This window comes from Pipra filicauda, unplaced genomic scaffold (assembly GCF_003945595.2).
Source record: "Pipra filicauda isolate LSUMZ 115617 unplaced genomic scaffold, ASM394559v2 scaffold23_size5868930_pilon, whole genome shotgun sequence".
Taxonomy (NCBI): domain Eukaryota; kingdom Metazoa; phylum Chordata; class Aves; order Passeriformes; family Pipridae; genus Pipra; species Pipra filicauda.
Genome location: NW_024104354.1, coordinates 4,129,655 through 4,154,978, shown reverse-complemented (window position 1 = coordinate 4,154,978; position 25,324 = coordinate 4,129,655). Strand labels below are relative to the sequence as shown.

General features: G+C 38.5%; 1 protein-coding gene across 14 annotated transcripts in view; it reads right to left on the bottom strand.

The window, feature by feature from the left end:
• PTPRK (protein tyrosine phosphatase receptor type K) overlaps positions 1–25,324 on the bottom strand; it is a 397,788-nt gene that overhangs the window by 305,651 nt on the left and 66,813 nt on the right. For all 14 annotated transcript variants that reach the window (XM_027751912.2, XM_039381750.1, XM_039381752.1 and 11 more), the window contains exon 2: positions 5,630–5,752. In XM_027751912.2, coding sequence (XP_027607713.1) covers positions 5,630–5,752 — 123 coding nt within the window. The remainder of the gene's footprint in view (positions 1–5,629; positions 5,753–25,324) is intronic.

Below are 25,324 nucleotides of genomic sequence, written 5' to 3'. Positions count from 1 at the left end.
CAACTGACCTTTTAGATCATAATAAATACTCAAAACTATTTGTACAGGAACATTAAAGTTCCATGTAAATCTGAGGGTGTAATTTTCATATTTCTTTCAGGCACCCCAGAGGTTTACACAACCCCTATACCCACCTCTGCAACCAGTTCCCAAGGTCTTCATCATCTATACAAGCATAAATCTTTTTACAGCTGCACAATGAACTAACTGCGCTAATGAACTGACCCATGCTGCATACTCCTTTTTTTTACCCTGGGTTATTATTTTCAATCCACGTGAGTTCACAACCACATGCACAACAGAGCAACTGGGAAAAGGAAGAAACATGAAAATGCCTCTGGGAATGACAGGATGTGGTAATGAGCAGTCAGACATTCTACCCAAAAACCATAAAAAAGAAATTACCATGAAGTGTGGCCTAAGGTTACTTGTCAACATACTTCCTCCGATCTCCAGTACCTTTCACTGTATACATTCTCGATTCTGAAATAACTGTGCAGTCTTCTACCAGGGACCCCTAGACATCAGTCTAAACCAGAATATATGATGTTTTACTTTTCAGGACTGTTTTGTTTCTTTTCCTTTTTCTCAGAGTAGTGAATTTAGTCTTATTCTTTAATAGGGCAGCATGTAAGGTCATGTGTAATTTCTGCAAAGTAGAAAATTATTTCTGCAATACTCTTCACTATAAATAAAGTTTGCATTTGCAAAACACCATAATACTAAGGAATATCTTTCAAGACTTAATCTGTTCCCCTTTAGTCATGCTAGATGACAAGTGCACCTAAGAACTTTCCCCACTCCTGGAAATTTAGTTTCCTCAGATTTCTAGAAAACTATTTAAAAAAAAAATAGCACACATCCAGTTCAGGCACATTATCCAAGAGATCAGAAACAAGATGTCCATCTCAGCATGTCAGTACTGTCCACTGTAATTTAGACATTCTTCAAAATGCATTGGTAACCAGGAGGGTAATAGTCCTTACATTAAAAATGTCCTTCATTAAGTGGTTCCTCATCATACAGCCTATTACAGGCTCTCATGCCCTGACCTTGCATAGCCTCAGAATAATGTTGCTTTTAACAGGCAAACCAAACTGAGTAAATAAACTGTCTTCTCTATCTAAGGGTAAAACCATCAGTAAACATATTAATAATATGGATAAAATCCCCCTTTGCACATCCCCAGTGGTATAAGAAAGCACTATTATTTCCTTTGTCTTCTGCAAAATTAAGTTATCCGCGCACCATGAATAATCCCCTAAAATAACTTAAAAATATCCATAAACAAAATTGGATTTCATCTTAATAGCATTCTCTAATTTCTATCTTGCAACAAGGCTGGTGAAGGGACTGGAGCATAAGTCCTATGGGGAGAGGCTGAGGGAGCTGGGGTTGTTTAGCCTGGAGAAGAGGAGGCTCAGAGGTGACCTCATCACCGTCTATAACTACCTGAAGGGAAGTTCTAGCCAGGTGGGGGTTGGTCTCTTCTCTCAGGCACTCAGCAATAGGACAAGGGGGCACGGGCTTAAGCTCCGCCAGGGGAAATTTAAGTTGGATATCAGGAGAAAATTCTTTACAGAGAGAGTAATCAGGCATTGGAATGGGCTGCCCAGAGAGGTGGTGGATTCACCATCCCTGGAGATTTTTAAACGCAGATTGGACGTGGCACTGAGTGCCATGATCTAGTAAATGGACTGGATTTGGACCAAGGGTTGGACTCGATGATCTCAGAGGTCTTTTCCAACCCAATCGATTCTATGATTCTATGATTCTATAATGTATAAAAATCATACGCGTGAAAACATAATACATGCTTTAAAGGGTTAGCTTCAATATCTGGAAAATGTTTTATTTTAGAGGTACAAAGACCACCAGTTAAATGCTTGGACTTCATTTTTGTCATCATGTCTATAAAAATGTAACATTTGGTTACCAGCCTTGCCTCACATAAAATGCAAATCCACAGTTGTGGAACCACTTCCACATAGGGAACAACTCAATTACTTGGACCATTCGAGCTTGAACGATGCCCACAGAAGGGTGCATTTTTTATTTAAAAGGTATTTAAACAAATCTGAATGGGTTGGAGAAGACAGTTAGTACTCAGGTTTGCTCACTTCCTTCCAAGAAGCCAACATGCATCAAACAGAAGTCATGTGCAAGTTCAAAACAAGTAAGAAGAGCTGCATCTCCCCATGTTTCATAACAAAACCTGGCACTCTGTTTTATGACACAGCAGATACAAGAAGGCTTCAAGGAAACCACACACAGTAAGACAAAACTGACAGGACATTGAGAATATCACTTATAAAGCCTGTTTCTAGTTGAGAACATTCCTAAATGCCAAACAGTTGGGAAGTAGGAGAGCAGTCAGGGCATGATCAGTACTCACTCGTCCTACCTTTGCACTCTCCCTAGGCAACTGCTAATGACTATATTCAAAAGCAGCAGACCTTTAGCTTGATCTAGCATCGTCACTTTTATATGCTCTTAGAAAGCTAATGTTGGACATCAGGTGGTTTCCAAGGTCTTAGTAAGTAATCCAAAGGTTTTATAGCGTAAGCTGCAGTTCAGACAATTTACAAGTTGGTATTAAAGCTGTACACAAGCACCTGCTCTGAGTGTTCATTTTATTTTGAAATTAATCACTACATACTACATTTATTTTTCCCGTAACAGAAGATAAGTGGCTTTTGCCTCAGCTCACAACTTGAGAAATACCATGTAGGTCAGTCTAAAAAAAAATCTGAAGTTGCATTAATTACTCAGAGGTAATTACACTTGCTTTTCCAATAGCATTTTCTATTGCTACACCTGCAAAATGTTTTCCATTAGGACAAGTTTTCATATTTTCATAGCACTCTGAAACACATGCCATTAGGTCTGAAATTTCCAATGATTTATCATCCCTCTCCAAAGCACAACATTGATTTAAACCACTATCCCTCCTTGAATCAAAGGTAAAACATTAGCACTTGTCAATTTAGCACTTGCTAAAACATTAACAATTTTCATTTTTTTCCCTTTTCCTATTTTCTTTTATATGTCCTTTTCTCTGTTTTTATTCTGAGGTCTTTTGTTGTTTGGGTTTGGGGTTTTTTAATAAGACTTTCTGAATGTACTGAAGACTGAAAATTGACATTTGAAAATTGAGTATAATCCTTTATAACTACAATGCTTCTGTGTGAATCTGGTAAAGTTAGAGCCCTGAAAGCAGCATACTCACTGTACTGGTATTATCTTTCTATCACAGTGGCAAAACAGTGCTCCTCTCGAGACTGATCTATACCAGAAGCCCCCATTGCATTGTATTCCGAAGAGATGTAAAAGACAAAGGCTCGAAACACAACAAAGGGTGTCCATGGAGAGAACACCAGCACATGCATTAAGGAGCTTTGTGCCTAGTTGAAGTATTATAGAGCCTGAAAGGAAGAGGTGCAAAGAAAACAGTCCTTACCCACGGACTTCAGTTTCTTTGCTGCTTAGTTTTTCTGGGTACCCCTTTCTTTCTCTGCCCTCATTCAGTGACTGAAAAAGTGGTCCCTAGAAGATTCCTGGCTTCTACAGGTTATAAACCACAGCATTTTTCAAAGTGAAAAAGCAGTAGTTTAATTTTACCTATACCTATAATACTATACCTATAATTTCACCTATACCTTCATTCCACATCTTATTCTACTTGGATAACTTCTTCATGAGCAGTAGAATCCTTTTGAACCTACAGTTTCAACAGCAATCAGGAAGCGTCAGCAATGTTAAACACTGCACAACAGATGACTGCACACACTTATTTCCCTTCTGCTTTTGCCTGAACCTCTTGCTGTTCCACTTCCTGCAGACCCACTGAAGGAATTCAGCACTCATTTTAGAACCATGTTACCTTTTTAGACTTAATTTAAAGCCATGCTATTTCAAACACAAATGAACTTAAATATTTAGATATGGCATAGATCTTCAGATTCTGGGAACTGTGAACTTCTTAAAGGCAGCTTGCCAGATGAGACTGCTCAGTTTTAGTCTGGATCTCAGATACCGAAGACCAAACTTATCAACAGTGGTACAAGAAATCTAGCATTCTAACCAGAGGAGAAAAAAATAATCATCAGAGGGTCTTCTGTATCTGTTTTGGACTATCTCTGAAACATTCCATTATTCTGCTAGATTTTATTGAGTACCCACAATTTCACATACAGATGAGAAAAAAGAACTTCCTCTGAAAGAGTTCACATGCTACACTCTGAGAAAAAGAATCTGTAGCAGAACTGAACAGAAACCACATGCCAGAGAGCACTGTGTCATTTAACTCTGAAAACTGCCTAAGGATGACAGGTATGTTATTTGGGATAAGCAAGAAGAAACTATCTTGTCATTTAGATTCATTCAAATTACAATTCCTCAAATTGCTCTTCTTCCTATACAAGGTGTATCTAAGGACCGAGAATACCAAATTACTTTTTTTTTTACAAAACGGTGCTTCCATCACAATTAAGATACCTCCAACCTTTAGAAAAACCATGTAGGCTCTGAAAAATGCAACCTGAAAAGTAACTAATTTCAGCCTTCCCAGCGCAGATACTGTTTTGATTTTTTTAATATAAGACCATCACAAATGCTGAGGCTTCAGATTTTAAATTTATTCTTGCTTATGCAAACCTGAAGCACCAAGAAGACCATTAAATAAGTGCGGATCTTGTTCAGTGAACATATTTTGCAAGATATTGGGCATGGTAACAACTGCTGTCGCTGGAGTATCAGTGACTCCAAAGCAGGGAGAACCCACCTAGTCAGCAGCTAAGAAGTAAAATTTCACAGAACAACCACCATTAATAATACACAACAATACATAAAAAACAGAGGAAGGAATGGTGCAGAGGTGAGGTTACTTCTGTGTGGCAACATTTCCCACTCCTTCTCCACACGTACCTCACTTCACAAAACCTTTTAGATACAAATAAAATAGCCATGACCTTTTTTCCTCCTCTGCATGATTAATTACTTAATGTATTATTAATTGGAAAATGTAGCTGAATTTCAAATGCTTTCATTCTCTCAGCATATCATGCTGTCTGGGAAGCGCCGATTAAGCTGTTCATCAAAGGTGAGCAGGCAAGGTCATGTAGACTGCACCTCTTCAGTTATTCATTACCTGTCCTAAATAGTAATTAACAACAGCAATATTTCCATAAATCAAAGCTTTTCTGATTACCTTCAGATGATAAGGGTTGGGGGAAGGGAAGAAAGGAAAAGTGTATTCCTTTTTCCTGCATTTATTCTAATGCTTACCTGAATAATTGAATTGATATCTTAGCTGTCATATAAAAAGCAGAGTTTGACTGTGCATCAATGGGAATTCCACACAGAACAAAAAGAGATGGTTATGGTTTCTTTTCTCCCTTCCCCATGTCCCCCAAACTTTAAAGGGGGACTTGATCTAAGAAGGCTTCTCAATTACAAAGACTGTTATATTTATTATCCTTGTTCCTTTTTATTACCTCCATTATCAAGGTTCAAGTGGATATCACAGAGAATGGCCTCAAGGCCATATTCAGTGAGGCTCCGAGCACTTAAGTGCACTTAAGTACTTTCTTAAGTAACTTATCCCTTCAGTATCTGTGGGGTTTCTCACCTTGAGGCATCTCAGGTGGCAAATAGTGAGGCTCTTGAGCACTGACATGTACCCAGTCGAAATCATCGTACAAGTCTTGGTGGTAGTCACAGGGCCCAGGACCATCATCGAACGTGCATCCCCCTAGAGAAGAAACTTGTTATTAGTTTACTTAAAAGCAGAGATCTTCCAAGAGTCAACCAGAGGTGTTCCTCCAAGATCCACCACGACTACAGTGTCCACTCAGACTGTGCCACAGTTCACAGGCTTGCCTGTGCAAAGCTAAAAACTGCAAGCAGCTGATCCATCAGTGTTCTTCTCTCTTGTAAAAACATCACTACCTCGTGTAACCAATTTCCCTCAAGAGCACCTTCTGTCAGGGCAGATCACAGCCTGAAGTCACCAATCCAACTGAAATCTACCCTAATGCCTGTGTGACAAAAAGCAACACATTATATAAACCACAGGGGAAACTGAAAATAATGGACCAGGCTCAAAAATGATAGATGAAAATCAAAAATTCTGAAGCACTGAAAGTATAAGCAGTCCAAACACCAGCAACAAGGATAAATATTGTCCCCAAAACAGTCAGACAAAATAATTAAAATTTACTTAGAAATGTAATAATTTGTGCAGAATGGAGATCTTGCTTTACTAAATCAGTCTAGCATAACAGAACAAAGCGTTTTTTCAGGGTCACACAAACAATGGATATGAAAACCTTACAACAAAAGCTGAGAAGTGACAGGAAGAAAGAAGAATGGGAGGAACATAAACGATGGGAGGAAAAAAATCCAGAATTCCCATGTAACACAGTAATGTCTGCTCTGTCTCATTCAGTAAGTTTTTTATTGCATTCTTAACTCAAGGCCATTAAGTAGGTTGGGAAAAAGAGAGAAGAAAGTACGATGATCACAGAAACAGATCAAGATTTGAGAAGGAAGAAACAAAGGAATCAAAAGAGCCTGGTCAAAGAAAGAGCAAAGTATAAAGGCGAGAAAATACAGATATCATGCATACAATTCTGCAACAGCTGTTATCTCTATATGCATGGCACAAAGCCGTCAAGTTTTCTCCTCCTGCTCAAAAACAAAAGGCAGTAGCAGGAGAGAGTGAAAGAGAAAACACAGTGCATTCATCATTATTTAGGCAGTATTTTTTAATCCAGAAAGCAGTTATATAATAACTCAAGAATTAGATTATAGAGAATTCTTGGAAATCAGGGAGGATATTTCTTGCATCTTCTCCCTGTCCTCAGTAGTTCGAACATATAAACCCAATTAACAACTCTAGCCACAACAACAGTTGATTTTGTTAAGACACTTCTAGAATAATAGGGGCATTTGCATCGACTTTGTTGTCTAACTTTTTTAATACAAAATATGCGACAAGTACGGTGAGATCCAAGAACAAACAAAACCCCCTTATTACAATAAATTCTAGTGTCGCCATAAGATGAGTCACCACCATGGCACCAGCCGCCAACCCCCTCCCATGCTTGCCAGGCTCTCACCAGCTCACACTACAGTCTGGAGGCAAATAGACTGGCGGTGGGAAAGGGGAGATTGAGGGCCATCAGGAACTACAGTCTGTGCTCATTTCTGCCCTCTGTACAAGACGGTACAGAGGCATACACGGTCTGGAACTCAGAAAGGCCAGAGAAAAAGGAAAGGAGGAATGGGCATGCACATCACCAAATTGAGAATAAAAATAATTTTAACCTATCCAAAGCAGAATATTCAAATATCTCGTAACAGGAAGAGAGTTTGTACAAACAGTGTTCGTATTTAGGGAAAGGGAAATTTCCTAAATTTCATAAGCAAATCTATACTGTGTCCCACACCGAGATTGTTTCATCTTCAGTTAGGGACAACTCAAATAGTTCACAGAAATCTGCAAAAGTTTTTGTTATTTTGAATGAATGACACAACCAAGTTTTAGCTAATCCCTGCATCACCAAAAACCATTGCCAGATACATTCCCAGGCACTCCCAGAACTACATGTTAACCACTGCTTCAGCTGGCAAGGACAACATCAGGACAGAATGAAAATTCTACACTGTAGCAAAATTCATGCTAAACCTTGTACTGTAAAACCTTAAAATTTCATTTTCATCTCTATGTTAAAAAACTTGCTCAAACATCACCTTGTGACAACATAAGCATAGCATCAACCGCAACAGCAGAAAAAACCCCAACATTTCATGTTCTGTACTAAGTTGGTTACTACATCACTGTCAAAGACTGCAAGGCGCAGGAAGAGAAATATTTGTGCTTCAAAGAAACATTTATACTTTTCAAAGTTTCAACTCCAGTGCCCTCTGTTACTACTGAGAGACTTTTCTAATTAACATATATTATGATAAAGCTCAAAAGGCTTTGAACATAAATCTTGGGTTTTGATTTAGCTTACGATACACTTCTATGATCACTTTACAGCAAAAAATGTACTTTTCCTTCAACATTTAATTGATAAATGAATAGCAGTTTCCCTTAAAGGGAAGTTATCAGTCTGATGTCCCAGCACCAAAATGACATATGGCTTTGAAGCACATGCCTGCAGGGCACCCATTACCCTTTTTAATGGTTTAAGTGCCCTCAGTATATAAATTTAAACTACCAATGAATCTTTTAGACTCATCTGGAAGATGAATGTCCTTAATTGCTTGTCTTTGTACCCACTATTAATTTTAGTTATCAGGGTTCTGATTAGCAATAACAATGTGCCTGTTAATACACAGCAAGCAATTCAAACCTCCGTGTGTGCACATCATGGTTGCATCCACAGAACAAGCAAAGTGTGCATTTATCACAGGCACATGAGCAAAGTTTATCAGTACAGATTATCAACCCACTACAAAATCGACCCTGTAACAACTGCTTAAACCAATGGCTTCCTCTCATGAAGCACACTACCTCCTCTTACCAACATACCAAGATATTCCAAGTCAAGTAAGGTAACAGCCAATGCCATAGTGATTTATCCAGTATAACACAAGTCAAACCAAGCATTTTAAACCCTCTGCAGACTACTCCTTATGACTTAAACCATGAGCAAATTCAGACATCCCTTTCTCTGTTTTAGCAGTCAATTGCCTGAGTGCTATTCCGGTAACTCCAAGCACTAAGAGACAAATGTAGTGTAACATGCTGTGTGGAAAACACAAGGAGAAGAGATGGTGGGTGAGCGAAACCTGCAGTGATATATTTTGTTCCCAGTCATTTGTTCAAAACCATATACATTTTAAATCAATCTTGAACCACTCAAACATAAAATCACATGTGACAAAAGTACACTGTAGGTCAAGACTTATTAGCACCTAATTCAGCTACTGGGCCACTCTCCGCAATAATGTAACAGCGCTGTTCAGAGAAGAAAGTGGATCAGCTTGATGAACGTTTACTACCTCCCAGCGAAGTTCAGCAACTGAATTCAAATACCCACTCATATTTGTTGCTCAACGTTTTGACAACAGTCTGCTAATATACTACAAATGACAAGTTAGGCATCTCCTACTAAGCCATTTCTAATATCCCCCAAAACTCTATAAAAAGGTACTTCACTACCAACCACTGTTCCTTTACATATCACCACCCCATTCCTTTAGCTACAGCTGATGTGTAACCTGAAATTTATCTTCAATATTACCCTGCTACTTGAATTTATGCATACCTACCAACACACACATCACCCCACAGTGATTTGTGCACCTCTGCTCAATCTCTTGGCTGGAAGCACACACTGCTGACATTCAAATGCTCTTGGAGCTTGCACTCCCTAAATCCACATTTACCTTAGATTTCTAATATCATTTTTCTGAAAAAGGTGGCAGGAGCAGCAATACACCAGACTGGTCTGACCTCAGAAGCCTGATGTAAGCCTAAGGACTGGGATGCAAGGCAGCCAGCAGCACCTCCTCCTTTCAAGTGACACTGCCATCAGGATATGGCCCAGAAGAGCCAGAAGTGGCAGCATCAACCAGAGCCATGACTTTCCAAACCTGCAGTGGTGACAGCAGCCATCAAGTCACCTCAACAATCAAGACAAACAAAAAGAAAAATCAGGTAGTCAGTCAGAAACAAATGCCCCATCAAGAGCTGGAATGGTAAGCTAGGAAGACAGAAAGAATTTTAAGTGATTATTTTGTCCAACTGCTAATTGTATTTTGGGTCCACAACTTTGTTCAGTTGCCTAGGAAGTATTTGGGAAACATTTACATTCCACAGAAGCCAAGCAAATCAACAATTCACTGTATCCATTATCTTTTCCCATAAGCTTCACTAGGTTTAACAGTTCTTCACTAGGTTAAATGCTGTTCAGATTAAACAGACCTAGAACTCACACATTCCTCTTCAATGTCCTTCTAAAAGATAAGTGATAAATCATACTAGCCTCAAAAAATTTCCTGCCTACATGTCCATTTTCATTTATAAAAGATAATGAATCTTAAATGTTCATTATAAAAAGAAAGATTAATATCCCACACTGAACTCTCAGAAAATAAATTAAAGCTCTACTAACTAACAAGGTCATCAAGATTAATCTAAATTCAATCTTAAAATTAATCATAAAATCCCCAAAATTAAACTAAATTTAATACAGATCGTATAGTCAAGGTTTACACATCATCTATTTGTGGTGGGTTGACCCTAGCTGGACACCATGTGTCCACAAAAGCTGCTCTATCACTCCCCTCCTCAAGGAAGAGAAAAATATTATAAAAGACCTATGGGTCGAGATAAAGACAGGGAAAGATCAGACACCAATTACCATCATGGGCAAACCAGACTGGACTTAATTTATTAGCAATCAAATCAGAGTAGGGTAATGAGAAATAATAGGAAATCTTAAAAAACCTTTCCCCACCCCTTCCTTTTTTCCTGGTTTAATTTTACTCCTGATTTTCTCTACCTCCTGGCCCTCAGTGGCGCAGGGGGACAGGGAATGGGGGTTGTGATCAGTTCATGACATGTTTTCTCTCCCTTTCCTTTCTCCTCAAGGGCAGGGTTCCTCACACCCTTCCCTTTCTCCAACATGGGGTCCCTCCCCTGGAAGCCAGTCCTCCACAAACTTCTCCAATATGAGGCCTTCCAACAGGCTGCAGTTTTTCACAAACTGCTCTTATGTAGGTCCCATGCAGGATCACAAGTCCTGCCAGGAGACTGCTCCAGTATGGGCATTCCCCATGGGGTCACAGCCTCTTTTGGGTATATTCTGTGGGGTCCTCCAGGGGCTGCAGGTGGATCTCTGCTCTGTCACAGACCTCCATGGATGGCAGGGGGATGTTCCTCATGGCCTGCAGGGTAATCTCTGCTCCAGCACCTGGAGCAACTCCTTCTTCTTCTTCACTGACCTTGGAGTCTGCAGAGTTTTTTCTCTCACATATTCTCCCTTCTCTCCATGGCTGCCATTGCTGTTACATAAACTTTTCCCCTTCTTAAATCTGTTATCCCAGAGATGCTACCACTGTCACTGACTGACTCGGTCTTGGCCAGCAGCAGATCTGTCTTAGAGCCATCTGGTATTGGCTCCATGAGACACAGGGGAAGCTTCTACCTATTCTTCACAGAAGTCACCCCTGTGACCCCCCCAGCCACAAAAACCTTGTCACACAAACACAGTATACCTATACAAAGCTTTTTAAATATGCTTGAATTTGAATACAAATTACATTTTTTTAAAACGCTAACATATTTCCTTAGCAGCAACACTCAGTACTGACACTGGTCTGTGATTTTGATTTATCCTACCTCCTTTTTCACCAACCCATGAAAGAAGAGCTAAACAGATCATTTCCCCACCAGGTTAAAATATAAATATGCTTAAGACTAGGAGAAACATGTCTCAGTAACTACCACTGATCAGTGGATGCCCAGTACAATTTTATTGTGACCTCCTAGCTCATCGGTTCAGGACAGAAAGTAAAATTTATTCTGAATTAGAATTACTGATCTTTATCTAACAATTCCAGTGTTCTCACTACACTTCCTAGAGATTATGTCGCTTCTACTATTTAGAATAGTAACACTCAGTTGCACAACAATATTAAATTAAATTTAAGATACCCATAATATTTATTATTAATAGTATTATAGGGATGCTGCCCTGGAGATCTACTGATTTCTAGATAAAAGACACTATTCCCAATTAACACCCAAAAATTCTGCATGCCAGTTTTCATATTTACATTTTAGAAGTGTTCTTCAATATTGAGTTCCATAACATATCAGCATTACAAAGGAGTTTTTTTCAGCAATAGAATGACATCTATAGAACAATAACTGAAAGAACACAAATTTACAGTTTATTTCTGAGATCTGTTTTTTATCTGACTACTACTGCTGTTAAACAAAATGCAAAATACACTAGGAATATCTTAAATTTCATGCTCCTCCATTTTAAAGAGCTGGTTATAAGTCCAGAAATTCATCCACTACAGATCACCGATACAGGAGAAAGAAAAGAACCCCAAACCACTAGCATGAGAGAAGAATTGTACTACAGGCATACAACAATATTCTGTCAGCACAAGGCTCAGCTACCAGTGGTTTCTTTTGGGGCCTCCATGTACGAAGGTGTCGCATATACTCTTTTCTTATTCAGCTCAAATGACTAGTTAGAACAATCTGCTCCTTTTATTCAAGAGCATGCTTTTATTTTTCTCCACCACCTGTTGTAAAAGTATAATGACTAGCTCTAAATCTATCAAAGTAGATAGCTCCATGGTAAGAACACAGTACAAAATTATGTTTATTTGGGATGTCAGGTAAAAGTCCTGTGAAATTTTTTTTTTTTTCTTCTCACATGGATGGGTGAATTCAAAGGTTGTAAAGCATAAAGGTGCTATAGCAGGTCTCTTTTCAGTCATATATATCCAGGAACAAGTTCTGCTTTTAAAAAAATTGCCCACCTACCACATTAATTTACCTGTTTATATTACAGTGCACCTTGAAGCACAGGATGTTTTCATCTTCTAAAGGCACTATGTTATTTCTGTTACAAGCATTTTAAAATACCTTGACTGCAGAGCATTCAGACACCTATTAAGAATATACTATGAATTGCTCTTAATGCAGTCTGAGAATAAGTTTTAATGACTTATGTTGAAAGGCTTGTGTTAAGTACTACCTACCGAAATGTAACACTGAAACAACCTATGGCATCTAAAAAAGCAGAAGGTCAGAGACATCACTTAATATTAAAAAAATGACCATGAAAAGAGCTGCACTTCAGGAAAATTACAGATTCTCCTTCCCTATAGGGAGAAGTCATACTAAATACTAAGAATATTTATCTTCTTTGCAGTGGTATCTTTTTTTGTAGTACTAGAATTCATTATACAAAAAACAACTGATTACAGGTAACAGCAATAAAAGTCAAGTAAACTCAATTACCTAAAAACACTTTAAACTTTTTCTAGCCTTGTTCTCACTAAGTTTTAATCACCCTCTTAAGCTTAGTAACTTGAACATGGAAATCCAAGTCTTGCCCACTAGCATCAATGGAATGTAAACACAAGAGCTTATTAGGAAATATGGCCAATTATTCCTAAATTGACTTTAGTTTCATTGTAGGGCTTTTGTTGGTGTTGTTAGAACAGTCAACTAATCTACATAGCCCCATAATTATATTTTTTTCTGAAGAGGAAGTGGGCAAAACCCTCCCTAAATCATTACATACTATAAATCACCTTGACATTAAAAACTAATCCCACCCCCCAGTAGCCATTAAGGAGTGCCATAATCAAGGAGAAGGGGGAAAAGAATGCTAAACAGCTCATAATCGAGTCTTATCCATGCATAATTTTTCCATTTTCTCTCTTCCATATTCCTTATTAATAACATGTAGTAGCTTATTTTAGAAAGGAAAGATGGGAACTTGACAATTATTAGCTACAAGTTACCAAAATTGCAAGAAACCTCAGGTGGACATCCTTTCCTGTACTCTTCAGGGTAAGATATCACTATGAATCCCAGCATTTAGCCTAAGTCCAAATTTTGGGAGAGCATGAAGATTCACAACTACATGTGGTCTACCATGCCATTTATTAGATTTCTTCTATTAAATTAACCTTTCTCTACATGTAACAGGCCTTTCCATGCTTTACCAACAGTGAACAGGATGAAAAAAGAAAAGAGATGAAAGGGAGAAAAGATCAGTCTCCATTATGTGTCCTTCAGTGTCCAACTAAGCAAAACATAATCTAAACAGAAATGTCTTTAAATTTCCTCTTGTTCTCCAGGGAAAAGGAGTTTTTCTGTTCTTTACTGGAGAGGTGACAACAGGTAACTGTGAAAAGTCACAGTCGCTTAATGTCTTTTTCACCCTTCCTTGGCATGGGCAAGGCAGCAAAGAGAAAACAACCCTGCATGTGCAGATCACATTATATAACTGAAGCTACCAAGACAATTTCCATTTCAGTTCACAAGATATTTCTGAAACCTTGAGGAGAATCAAGAGTTTCATGAAATGATGAACAGATCTTCATCAGTATACAAGTTACAGCATCCACCGAACACCAAAACTATTTCGTATTTCAACTTACAAACTGCAAGCTTCAGTATGCCTCCAGTGCACTGGGCAAACTTCCAACCAATTGCACTGGTGACAACAAATTACACCATTTCAATGTAAATAATTGGGGGATTGAGGGGTGGAATCATGTACTTGAAAGTAATAAATATTTTCATAACTATACCAATAGTAACTACAACATCAGCAAGCAAGTTCTGTGACTTCGAGGACACAATTGAGAGTTCCAAAAATAAATTAATCTCTTTGATTATTTTATTTATGGATATGTGGTCTTACAATGCTGCTCCTGAAAACAACACCTTTTTCAAGACACTGCTGGTGCTTATTTATAGAAAATCTTATGTAGATATCAGAGTCTCTGGCATTTCTCCTAAACATTCCCACACTATGCTGTTAAAAGGTAATGGATAAGAACATGATTAAACTCAGTAGGAGTGCTGAATGAAGACAGCCCTACAAACATTACATTGAATTAAATCACAAAATTTTCTACAGATTGAATACAAGGGGTTATTTTGCAACCTACTCTCCGGGGTGGGGGGAGGAGGGGGGGGAAGCTGAAACAAGGACTTAGAAGAAATAAGTTTAAAGCTCAACTATTATCTCTACTAATCACATCAGCAACTCAACCACAAAAGGAGGCCTAAAAAATAGACTGGCCACCCTATTACAGCTTTGACAGTTTAACCATAAAACGAGGTGAGAGGGGAAAATACAGGTTATTTAAATTTGTTCTAGAACTCACCTCTTTTGATAGCAACTATCAAAACTTCATTCAACAGATAAAAGCAAAAGTTTCCAGCGAGACAATAGGAACAGCTATTTACAAAAAAAAGAAGTCTTCTCCTTTGAGGACAACAAACAAACCCGCCACCACAACATCAGTGCAGAAGCCAGACAAATGTGCAAATGAGAGATGAGTACATAAGTTATACAGACTGAACTATAAAAGGAGTTCAGGGAACACAGGGGCACAGAGCACAAAAGGAATATGGCCAACATGAAAGCTGAGGACTTCCTAAGGGGAGGTGAGCTAAGATGTATGAAATTTTAAATGGTCATGCAAAAAGGAAGATCAAATTAAATGCAAAGGAATGGAAAAAGTTCTGATGTTGAAAATGACAGAAGCTGTTACAAAAGGTCATTTCTGAAGCCTCAGAAGGAGATAAGTCCAAGAAGGTAGAGAGATGATTGAAGAGTTCGGTCATGGTATAAATCCAGAGTCACAAGAGGATGACAAGAACCTCTCAGAAGAGATCTTTCAAGAAATGACATCAAGGTACATAAAGAATTAAGCTAGCAGTGAATCACACAACTCAGGCACATGAATGAGAGGGGCAATGTGCAATTTTGAGATTAAAAATATATCTTCACACATACAGGCACTGCTAAACTAAAAGCCAAATCCTTTTGTATCAGAAGTGCAGTTACTGCTCTAGTTTCTCTAGAAAAGTTGTAAGTACTTTAATATCTGGCATATCTTTTCATGCAATCCAACTGTATGAAAGAAAGTCTAGAAAAAAGAACAATGTAAATGTATTTTGAAGGTGAAGTGAAGGTTTCTACACCCATAGGAAACAGTTAAGCTCCCAGATTTAGAGAAACAGACCAATAAATAACAAATTTAAGATATATACTGCCCCCCAATCTACAGAATCAGAGAACAGTTGAGTTTGGAAGGGACTGCTGTAGGCCCTCTCGTCCAAACCTTCTGCTCAAGCAGCACCACCTAGAGGCAGTTGCCCAGGACAATGTCCACACAATATCTCGAAGAACAGATTCCACAACTTCCCTGGGCAACCTGCACCAGTGCTCAGTTACCCAGACAGTAAAGAAAAAAAAAAAAAGTGTTTCCCAATGCTTCGAGGGACCTCCCTGTGTGGGAGACAGTGTCGACAGCCTTACTGATATTTAGACAGACAATATGATGTCCTGATGCCCTTCATGTGCCTGGAAATGGTTTCAAGGATGAGCTGTTTCATCACCTTCCCAGAATCGAGTCTAGATGGACCAGTCTGTCCTTTTCTAGGTTCTCTTTGCACAATCTCCTATTAAAATGCTGTCTCAAACTTTTCTCCGTAATACTTCATACTTTCCCTGGTATCAAAATGAAGCTCTAGACATTGTTACTGATTTTAACACCTTTTATTCAATCACAAAGACAAGCACATTGCCCACTGTAATATTATGCATAAACATGGACTAAAGTATCAGCAAAAAGCTAAGATAAAACCAGAATTATATGAAAACTTTTCATATTAAACAAGTTGAGAGCATCAAACACAAAGAAATTGAGATTTATCTTTTACCTTTCTTCTTTAAACTTACAAATCTCTCATTACAGGTGCCCTACAGAATCAAATGAATGTCAAATGGATGATTCATTTCACATGCTACTTTTTGTATTATTTTTTGTGTTACTTCATTCTTCAGCAAAGTAAGATTTATCAAAATATTTCATAGACTGTGGGGAAAATATCTTAGGTAGATTATATGAGAGACAGCAATCTGACAGCAAAGCTGTTTAACACACCCAAGGCACACATACAGAAAAAGAAGATGCTAACAGCTTGCTTTCTTCCTTTTGTGACTAAATTATTACTTGCTATTGAACTGATTTAACATACAAAATTGTGCACATAAGCAAATAATGTGCCTCTCCTCAACAAGACCTCTGATGAACCAACAGCACAAATCATGACATAATTTTGGACAAAGCTTATCAAACTTAGCTTTACTTGTGCAATAAAAAATATTGTCTATATAGAAATTGCAAGAGGCATGTAAACTTATAGCAAGAAATCACTATTTTAGGGTAGAAATATTTACAGTAGTTGTATTTTTACTACAATTTAACAAAGAAAGAAAATGTTATTTTATAACTTCCCAGGAAATTAGACTCAAGCACTTGAAACACGTATTTTTATCTGCAAATCTGTACTTGAGTTTCAATAGAACCAACTATTACAAGAATACTTAACTGTATTATAGTATTTTTTCAAGCAGATTCAAGTTGTATTTAATCTCTCCACTTCTTAAACAGAGAAACATTCTCACTGGGGTGGCTTTATACAATGGTGAAAGCCTGAAGGTTAGATGAAACCAACTTTAGACTTTGCATTGCAGTTGTAGCATTTTGAAGCCAATCATCTGTCCGTGTCCTGAAGGCATACTGCCCAAAGCAGAGTAAGGAGAACAGAGAAACTATTCTGACAATCTTACCGCTTCAGCACATAAGTGAAAACGTATCCCTTTATGCTATACATTGCACAGAAGTCAAGTGCAACAAAAACTATGGCTGAAAAATAGCGTGGCCAGCAGGAGCAGGGAAGTGATCCTTCCCCTGTACTCTGCGTTGGTGAGGCCACACCTTGAGTATTGTGTTCAGTTCTGGGCCCCTCAGTTCAGAAAGGATATTGAGGTGCTGGAGCGGGTCCAGAGAAGAGCAACAAGGCTGGTGAAGGGACTGGAGCATAAGTCCTATGGGGAGAGGCTGAGGGAGCTGGGGTTGTTTAGCCTGGAGAAGAGGAGGCTCAGAGGTGACCTCATGCCGTCTATACTACCTGAAGGGAAGTTCTAGCCAGGTGGGGGTTGGTCTCTTCTCTCCGGGCACTCAGCAATAGGACAAGGGGGCACGGGCTTAAGCTCGCCAGGGGAAATTTAAGTTGGATATCAGGAGAAAATTCTTTACAGAGAGAGTAATCAGGCATTGGAATGGGCTGCCCAGAGAGATGGTGGATTCACCATCCCTGGAGATTTTTAAACGCAGATTGGACGTGGCACTGAGTGCCATGATCTAGTAACTGGACTGGATTTGGACCAAGGTTGGACTCGATGATCTCGGAGGTCTTTTCCAACCCAATCGATTCTATGATTCTATGATTCTATGAAAACTGTCCTGGTAAACACTGATAGTGTAACAGAACTACTCTGAGCATATATTTGCCACTCAGACTTAAGATTTTAAGGCTGAATTAAATATTTTCAGGAAAATATCATAAAATTTAGCTTGATGCTAAATAGTAATTAAAAGGTAATTCAAGAGTTAGGAGGAAGAACATTTAGACAAGAATACTGATCATTTCTGCACAATGTTATAAGCCACATCCAGAAATCATGTATGGTTCTAGTTTTCCATCTCCTGAGGGTCATAGCAGAAATTAAAAAGTCTTAAAGAACATTTAGGAGAAAAAAAGTTTAAAAAAAATAAGTCTCACAATTCGCTCTTGCACTAGCTTTTTTTTTTCCAAGTTAGACAAGTCATTTACACGTTCAACTAGAACTTGTGCAAGTATTATGTGCCTATGTTTTCACAATGTCTTTTCAGTTATCCTTTGGTAGTGTATTCACAAAGGTGTATATGACAAAGCATTCAGTTTTTGATCTGCCATTACCTAAAAACAGGCAGGCAATTTGCTTGGAAAGAAAGGTTGCAGTAAGATAAACTTTTAAGTATCAGTTTTAAAATTCGGACCATATCTCATCTGACAATGAAAATCTTATGGAAGGAGAAAATATCTGAAGAATTTCACATTTGGGGTTTGTTTTGTTTTTTAAAGCCAGGAGAAAAAAATGTGAATTGTGTATCCTGATGCTTGCATCACTTGTCACCATAAATAAATTTTAAAAATTAAAAAATTAAAATAAATACACCAACAACTCCACAAAAGTAGTATTTTTCTCTGTTTCTTAATTTTTCTGTACTATAACTTAAAGAAAGCTCAAAATTGGCTCTGCATTACCAAGTTATCATTTTAAAGTTAAAATACAGAACATAACGCAGAGCAATACAGTCAGAAGAAAATATTTCATAGACACCAAAAGCCAATAAAAGCATAAAAAAAAATCTGATACAATATAAAAATCAATGTTTAATAAGCAACACATGATCTGGATGCAATGCATAAAGCAACAAGCATAATAAAAATTTTGCTGATTTTAAATTGAAACACTTTAGTACCAGAGGAATATACGCAATTTGTAATAAAATAACAGCCTCAAGGTGTGACCAAAACTTTCCTCCCCTAATTTTTGCCATATCACAATCAACCCCACAAAAGTATGAGATAACAGACTACTGAGAATTGCTAGTTTAAGTTCAAGTACAAATCCATGTCACCCACCAGCACAGTGAAGTTCTGTCCTTTTTTGATCCTTGTAATTGTGACTGTTTTCATAGACTCCAAAGGATCAAAAATAGACTCCAGGTCTTTTTGTCTGCATCTCATTTCTGTGTATCCTCATCTACAACTACATTTGCAAACCCTTTTTCTGCAGGGTTGACTCCATCATACCACTGATCTAAAGTGGTGTCCTTCTGTCTAAACTGAACCTCAGCCTGCCTTTCTGACCATTTTAGAGCAGCACAACAGTTACAACCACACTCTTACTCTTTCAATCCATACTTGATCTCAGGTCAGCACTTCTTTTCTGAAGTATTACAGACACCATCATTCATCACTCACATCTTCCTTCAAGCCTCTTCAGGTGTCCGTCACCCCTGCTATGCTCAATTTTTTAAGGATAACTAAAAAGCTTCTCTGACATACACTTTATCTAGAACTCTCTTCCAGCTTTCATCTCCCCCTAACCCAACCACGTTTTGCCCTTGACAAATGAGTCTTCTCCCACGCTTATCTATTCCCAGTCCTGCTGGGATCGCTTTGGCTGCATTCCACTTTCACTTCCTCTGTCTCCATTTTCACAGAACAAACTTTATTTTTGTAACCATTCACTGTTTATGCCCACTTACAGAAATCCAGCCAACTGAACTCAACAAAACTCATGGCAGCAACTGGCAGAAACCTATTCCTTTGTTGCTGCTGCCAGATTTTCTATCCTCTGGTTTAAATAGTTAAAACAACCCAGAGAGCTAAAGTGAAGGGGGACTCAGGGGTCAAATAAGTGCCAAAAAAAAAAAAAAAGATTGCACAAGTCCATTTGCAGAAAAAGGAATAAGGCAGATGTGTGTACAGGGAGATGAGAAAGCATGGACTGTCAGGCTTAGGGGAGGAAACTACTTGGTTGGCTAGGTTTCCTGCTTTCAGTTGCCCATAGGTATCCAATGGAGGTGGGGGGCAGGGGGCAAATCACACCTTCCTACTCATCTAAGTTATCAACATCATCTACTTAGGAGTCATAATGGTCAGCCTGGAAAAGGTACAAGTTTTGTGGGTAGCTAACAAAAAATTAAACAGTTTTTAAAAGATATTTTTATTACAGCTGCCTCTACATCTCTGATGTGGAGCATGAAGAAGTGCTAGCGCAGCTTAAAACTGAGAGCCAAACTGAGAGGCCAATAGCATTTTCTGCAGTCTTGCACTGCTTGCATCTCATACCACCTACAGAGCAAAAGGAATTGAAAACTACTGACTTTGCCAGCATGTTTTGCACTACCTCAAGAAAAGAAAGACATTGTCAGCACCTTCTGTGTCTAGCAGTGACTGGTGACCCATGCACCATTACACTTTTGTCTTGATCTTTATATAGTCCAGTCACATGGAAAACACTCCTCATCTTCCAGCCCAAATTAGTATCACCTAGAGTTAACTTGGTAGACACAGCATTACAGAGGCAAGCTCTGAGAGACAGCCTTCATTTTTGTGATCCAGCAATGGACATATGCTGCAGGGGCCAGGGGAAAGTTGAGCCATATCAACACTATTTTGATCCCATTAGATCCGTCTTGCTTGTCCATAGCCCTCTCACTAAGGTCAACAATCACCTTCTGATGACAGAAACCTGCAAAACAGGATAAATCCCAGAATCACAGAAAGGGTAAGGCTGGAAGGGACAATAGTGGGTCATCTGGTCCAACCTCCCTGCTCAAATAGGGTCCCCTAAAGCACATTACTCAGGATTATGTCCAGACAGTTCTTGAATATCTCCGATGAGGGAGACTCCACAACCTCTCTGGGCAATCTGTTCCAGTGCACAGTCACCCACACAGTAAAGTAGTTCTTCCTCATGTTCAGGTGGAGCTTCTCATGCATCAGTTTCTGCCCATTGTCTCTGGTCCTATTGTTTGGGACTAGAAGACCCTGGCTTCATTCTCTTAACACCACCACTTCAGATTTAAAAAAAAAAAAAAAAATATCAAAAAAACCCCCACAAAACCCCAAAAATTCCATTTTCAGGAACACACAGATCAGTTATATAAAGATGTGTTATATTTTGTGGAACTAAAGCACCACTCAGAATTTGAGGTAGGGTTCTCTAATAATCCATTTCATGTAGAAGTAAACATGGCAGAGCTAATTTTTAGCACTGGCTTTGTTCTGAAGTTCTCAATTTGACACATCATTTTGCAGACTTACAGTAGAAAATGCTGATGACTGATTCAAGGTTGTTCCATTTAGAAGGTACACTAAGACAGTCCACCAACAAACCTACCCAGAATAACCCCTAAGTGATCTGTTCCTACTCTGCAACACCCTTGTATCCAGCCACTATTTTCAGTCTCTACAAGAACAGCTTAACTGAACAGGCCTTAAAGAGTGAGTATGAACACATTTTCAAAGCTCTAATCAGTGCTCACCTTCACTCCATACAGTAGTTATCTATGCTGATGACTTTGGTCTGGGTAACTATCTCAATCCTTTTTTAATCCTGAGGGAACTGGGAATTGCAAACTGGCAGTTACAGCACGCTCTTACTGAAGCTGACATATTTTCCATCTCTAGTAATGCTTTTGCAATCCAGTAGCAGAGCATTTCCAGAAAAGAGCTCTACCTAAACAATTCACATCTGTTCTCTCTCAGCAACACTCTCTGTAGGTCTCTGACTTACTAAGGCCATATGATAAAATTGTATGCAAGGCCCTCCCTCTAAGCTCAAAAATCACAGTAATAGTCTACACAGCAGCAATACTGGATCTACCCAGGGATCCCTCATACTCTGGACATCTGCTCTTCAGTGTTGCTACTCCACAGCCTGAATATCATGTATCAGTCTGGGCCCACCTACCTTATATGTAGTTAGTTAGCTGTCATGCAACTCCCCACTACTACGAGCGTCATTTCAGACTACAGATGGCATCTCTACCCCAGCTGCCACTGCTGAGTCACACTGCTCTGCCATTTGCTCACTTTGAATACGCATTTGCTAAAATAGTCACAAGGACTGAAAGCTCATCTGAACTTATTGTACCCAGATCTGTTTTGGTACCAAACCTCATTTTTTTTCTTACTGCCAGCTTTGTCACGTCACTGTTTGTCAGTGGCAACTCACTAGAAGAGGATAATAAACCACATGGCAACAAGGTTTTACTCTGCCTCGCTACTTCAGGGTGTTCCCAAATTGCCTGTGTGCTGGCCAGAGTGTGCAAGCAGGCAGTGTGGACCCAGCTGCATTACAGCTGAGTGGAGCACATCTGCATGCAGATGTGGCGGCTGGCAGCCTCACAGAGGACAGGCTCCAACACAGAGCAACCACAACCTAATGCAAGGAATTTCATTTCGAAAACTGCCGTGGCTTGGGTTTTGCACATGAATCAACAATAGCAGTAATGAAATTTGAAAGTTGATTACCAGAAGTATTTTGCTACCTCCCTTCTAATCCACCTACTTTTACCCACTCAATACTACTACATTTAATCCATAAATTGAGAATTAGAAAATCCCAAAGAGGAAAAGTGCTAGAAATAAAAAGTCTTAATTTGTTAGTTACCAGGGAACCCAACATGAAGGAGACTGACTGCCAGAAAATATTTTAATTCCTTCAATATTCAGTTAGAAAAAGACACACAAGTCCAAATCCTGCACCACACTTCGCAAACAAAATGTTAGGCAAGACAAGTGTTCTCAAATATTATTCAAGACAAGTGACTACCTACCACATTATAGTTTTGCAATTAATACTTCTAAAACCAAATAGAGAGAGTCTCCACTAACTCTGAATCAAACAACAAATAACAACTGCTAAGAGTCAGGATCCCATTTGATCCTCAAATATCCTTTGCCCCAGTAGGAATAGCACTTCCAGAACACAGTGTGTTTTAAGAAAAGGAACTTTTCTTAATAAGAAAGGAACTTTTCTTGATAAGGCGAGGCAATTCCCTCACCTAAGCCCATCATCCTTTTATTTGTACATTGTGGAGAGAAAATGTAAAAGAATATACTAACTCTACAGCACAAAAACCAATCATACTTTTTTTAGAAATATTGAAAGACAATTAGAAACAGGGTGGCAGAAGACCAAAAGAGCTAAAGACATTTTTCCTTAGGCCAAAGAGCCTTTATATGAATGCTACTCTGATGAGGGTGCAAAATTTTGTGGTTTCTTGCCCTCAGGAGCAAGTACATCTTCATTCTTTGATACAGGAATTTAGTTTTTTTGCTGCTTTTAGGTCTTGCAAACCAAAAATTCACAACTCCATTTTCAGAAAGTAAGCAGAGGAGGATCTAATTTGAGTTAGTTTTAAATTATACAGCCCTAAATGAATTAAGTTTATTCAATCAACTCTTTTGGGTCACCTTTAAACCTCCTGCTACCAGTGTGTATGTTAGACTAATTGCTTCAGATTCATCTTTCTTTCCTCTGAAGAGGAGAATCATGAAAATTAAATGCTCTTACATTTCTACAAGGTGCAAACACTGGTGCTTTAATCTGCAAGCAACTAGCTGAGGGAAAGTAGTCAGAGTTTTGGATATACTGGATATACAGATATACTACTTGGCCTATGGGAAGGATATTGCTGCTGATGTAAAAAATTCAAGAAGAAGAAAGTGTCAGTTCAAAAAGAGTAGGAAGATGAGGAGCAGCACTAGAGTGACACAGTTCTGCCCTAGGACACAACCCTGCTGAAGGGTCCTCTTGTCAGCTGTGTCTGAAATAGGTATAATCAGTGTGAAGTAAGCTTTAGCTGTTACTCAGGATTAAATATAGTAGGAATACATAAGTCCAGATTGATGCTAAATTTAAAAGAACTGTTTAACAGAGATTTTTTTTTGAGTCAAGATGTTATGCATACAGGGGCTATTTACACAAATGGTAATGCTTCTAATGCAGCAGCCTTCTTCAACTCAAGCTGTCAAAAATAGAAGGCAATGGGTAGGAGGGGAGGTGCTCCTCTTTATCAGCAGCATCTTACTTTAAGTGGATAAGATGAAAGGAAAAAAGTACTGAAATGTGAAAGAGAAGAATAACAGCGAATAAGCATTAGATTTTACACTTCATTTTTTCCAAGAAAAAAGAAAGATTTGATATTGAATTCTTTTTATATAAGTCAGCAATACGAATCAAATGGAATGAACACTTGGAAAACAAAAATCAATAAAAGTATTTCTAGTTAGAATCACTGTTGTTAATTACTTCACGACAAATTATCACAATAAATGTCAAACTTCAAATTTAAGGAGCAAGTCTTAAGTCACTCAGTGCCTCAAGATGCCAATTACAAAAGTAACAAATGGCTCTAGTCAAGTTTAGGCCAATTCATGTACACAAGGAAGCCAGCAAGTACTGTTCTGCAGAAAATCAAAATGTTTTATATATCCTCCTAATATGAGGATCAAATAGTGGTAAAATTTCTGCATTTCTACTGTTAATCAAATATGTAATATTGAAATGAACAAAAATACACTTAAAACTAACATCCTTAATAAATTAGAATACACCCAGGGGCACTGACAGTGACACTTTCTGTAGCCCTAACAAATGCTGTTACTCAATGTTTCGCTCTCCTTGCTGTGACTCAGAGGGGCTGATGATCAGACAGAGGCAGCTACAGCTTTGGTTCAGTATAGCATTACTCTCTTCTTTGGCCTTTACTGTGAAAGGCTTGGAGGTTTTCACTTACCCTATTTGAAGTACTCTGTTCCAATTCTTTCTATTCTATTTTATTTTTGTAAGAACCAAGGCCCATAAAATATAACAGTTTCAGTTTTTATTAAGAATTACCCATACCACAGTTGTATTCCTTCAATAGTATAACATTGTACTTAAAAAACCCAAAGTTATTCTTATAGATTCATTTGTTTTCAAAGTCTCTCTTGAGAGACTGGTAGGTAGTATCTGCTTTCTGAGGAAGCTATAGAGATAGGGTGGATTAGCAATCCCTAACAATCAGAGTTTTGTTTCTTTTCATCTCTGAGCCCACAATACATCATGAGATTTGATGACTTAAACTACTGCAACAGCTCCTTGCTGGGCCACTGCTGTTCCTAATTAGTTTTTCTGGA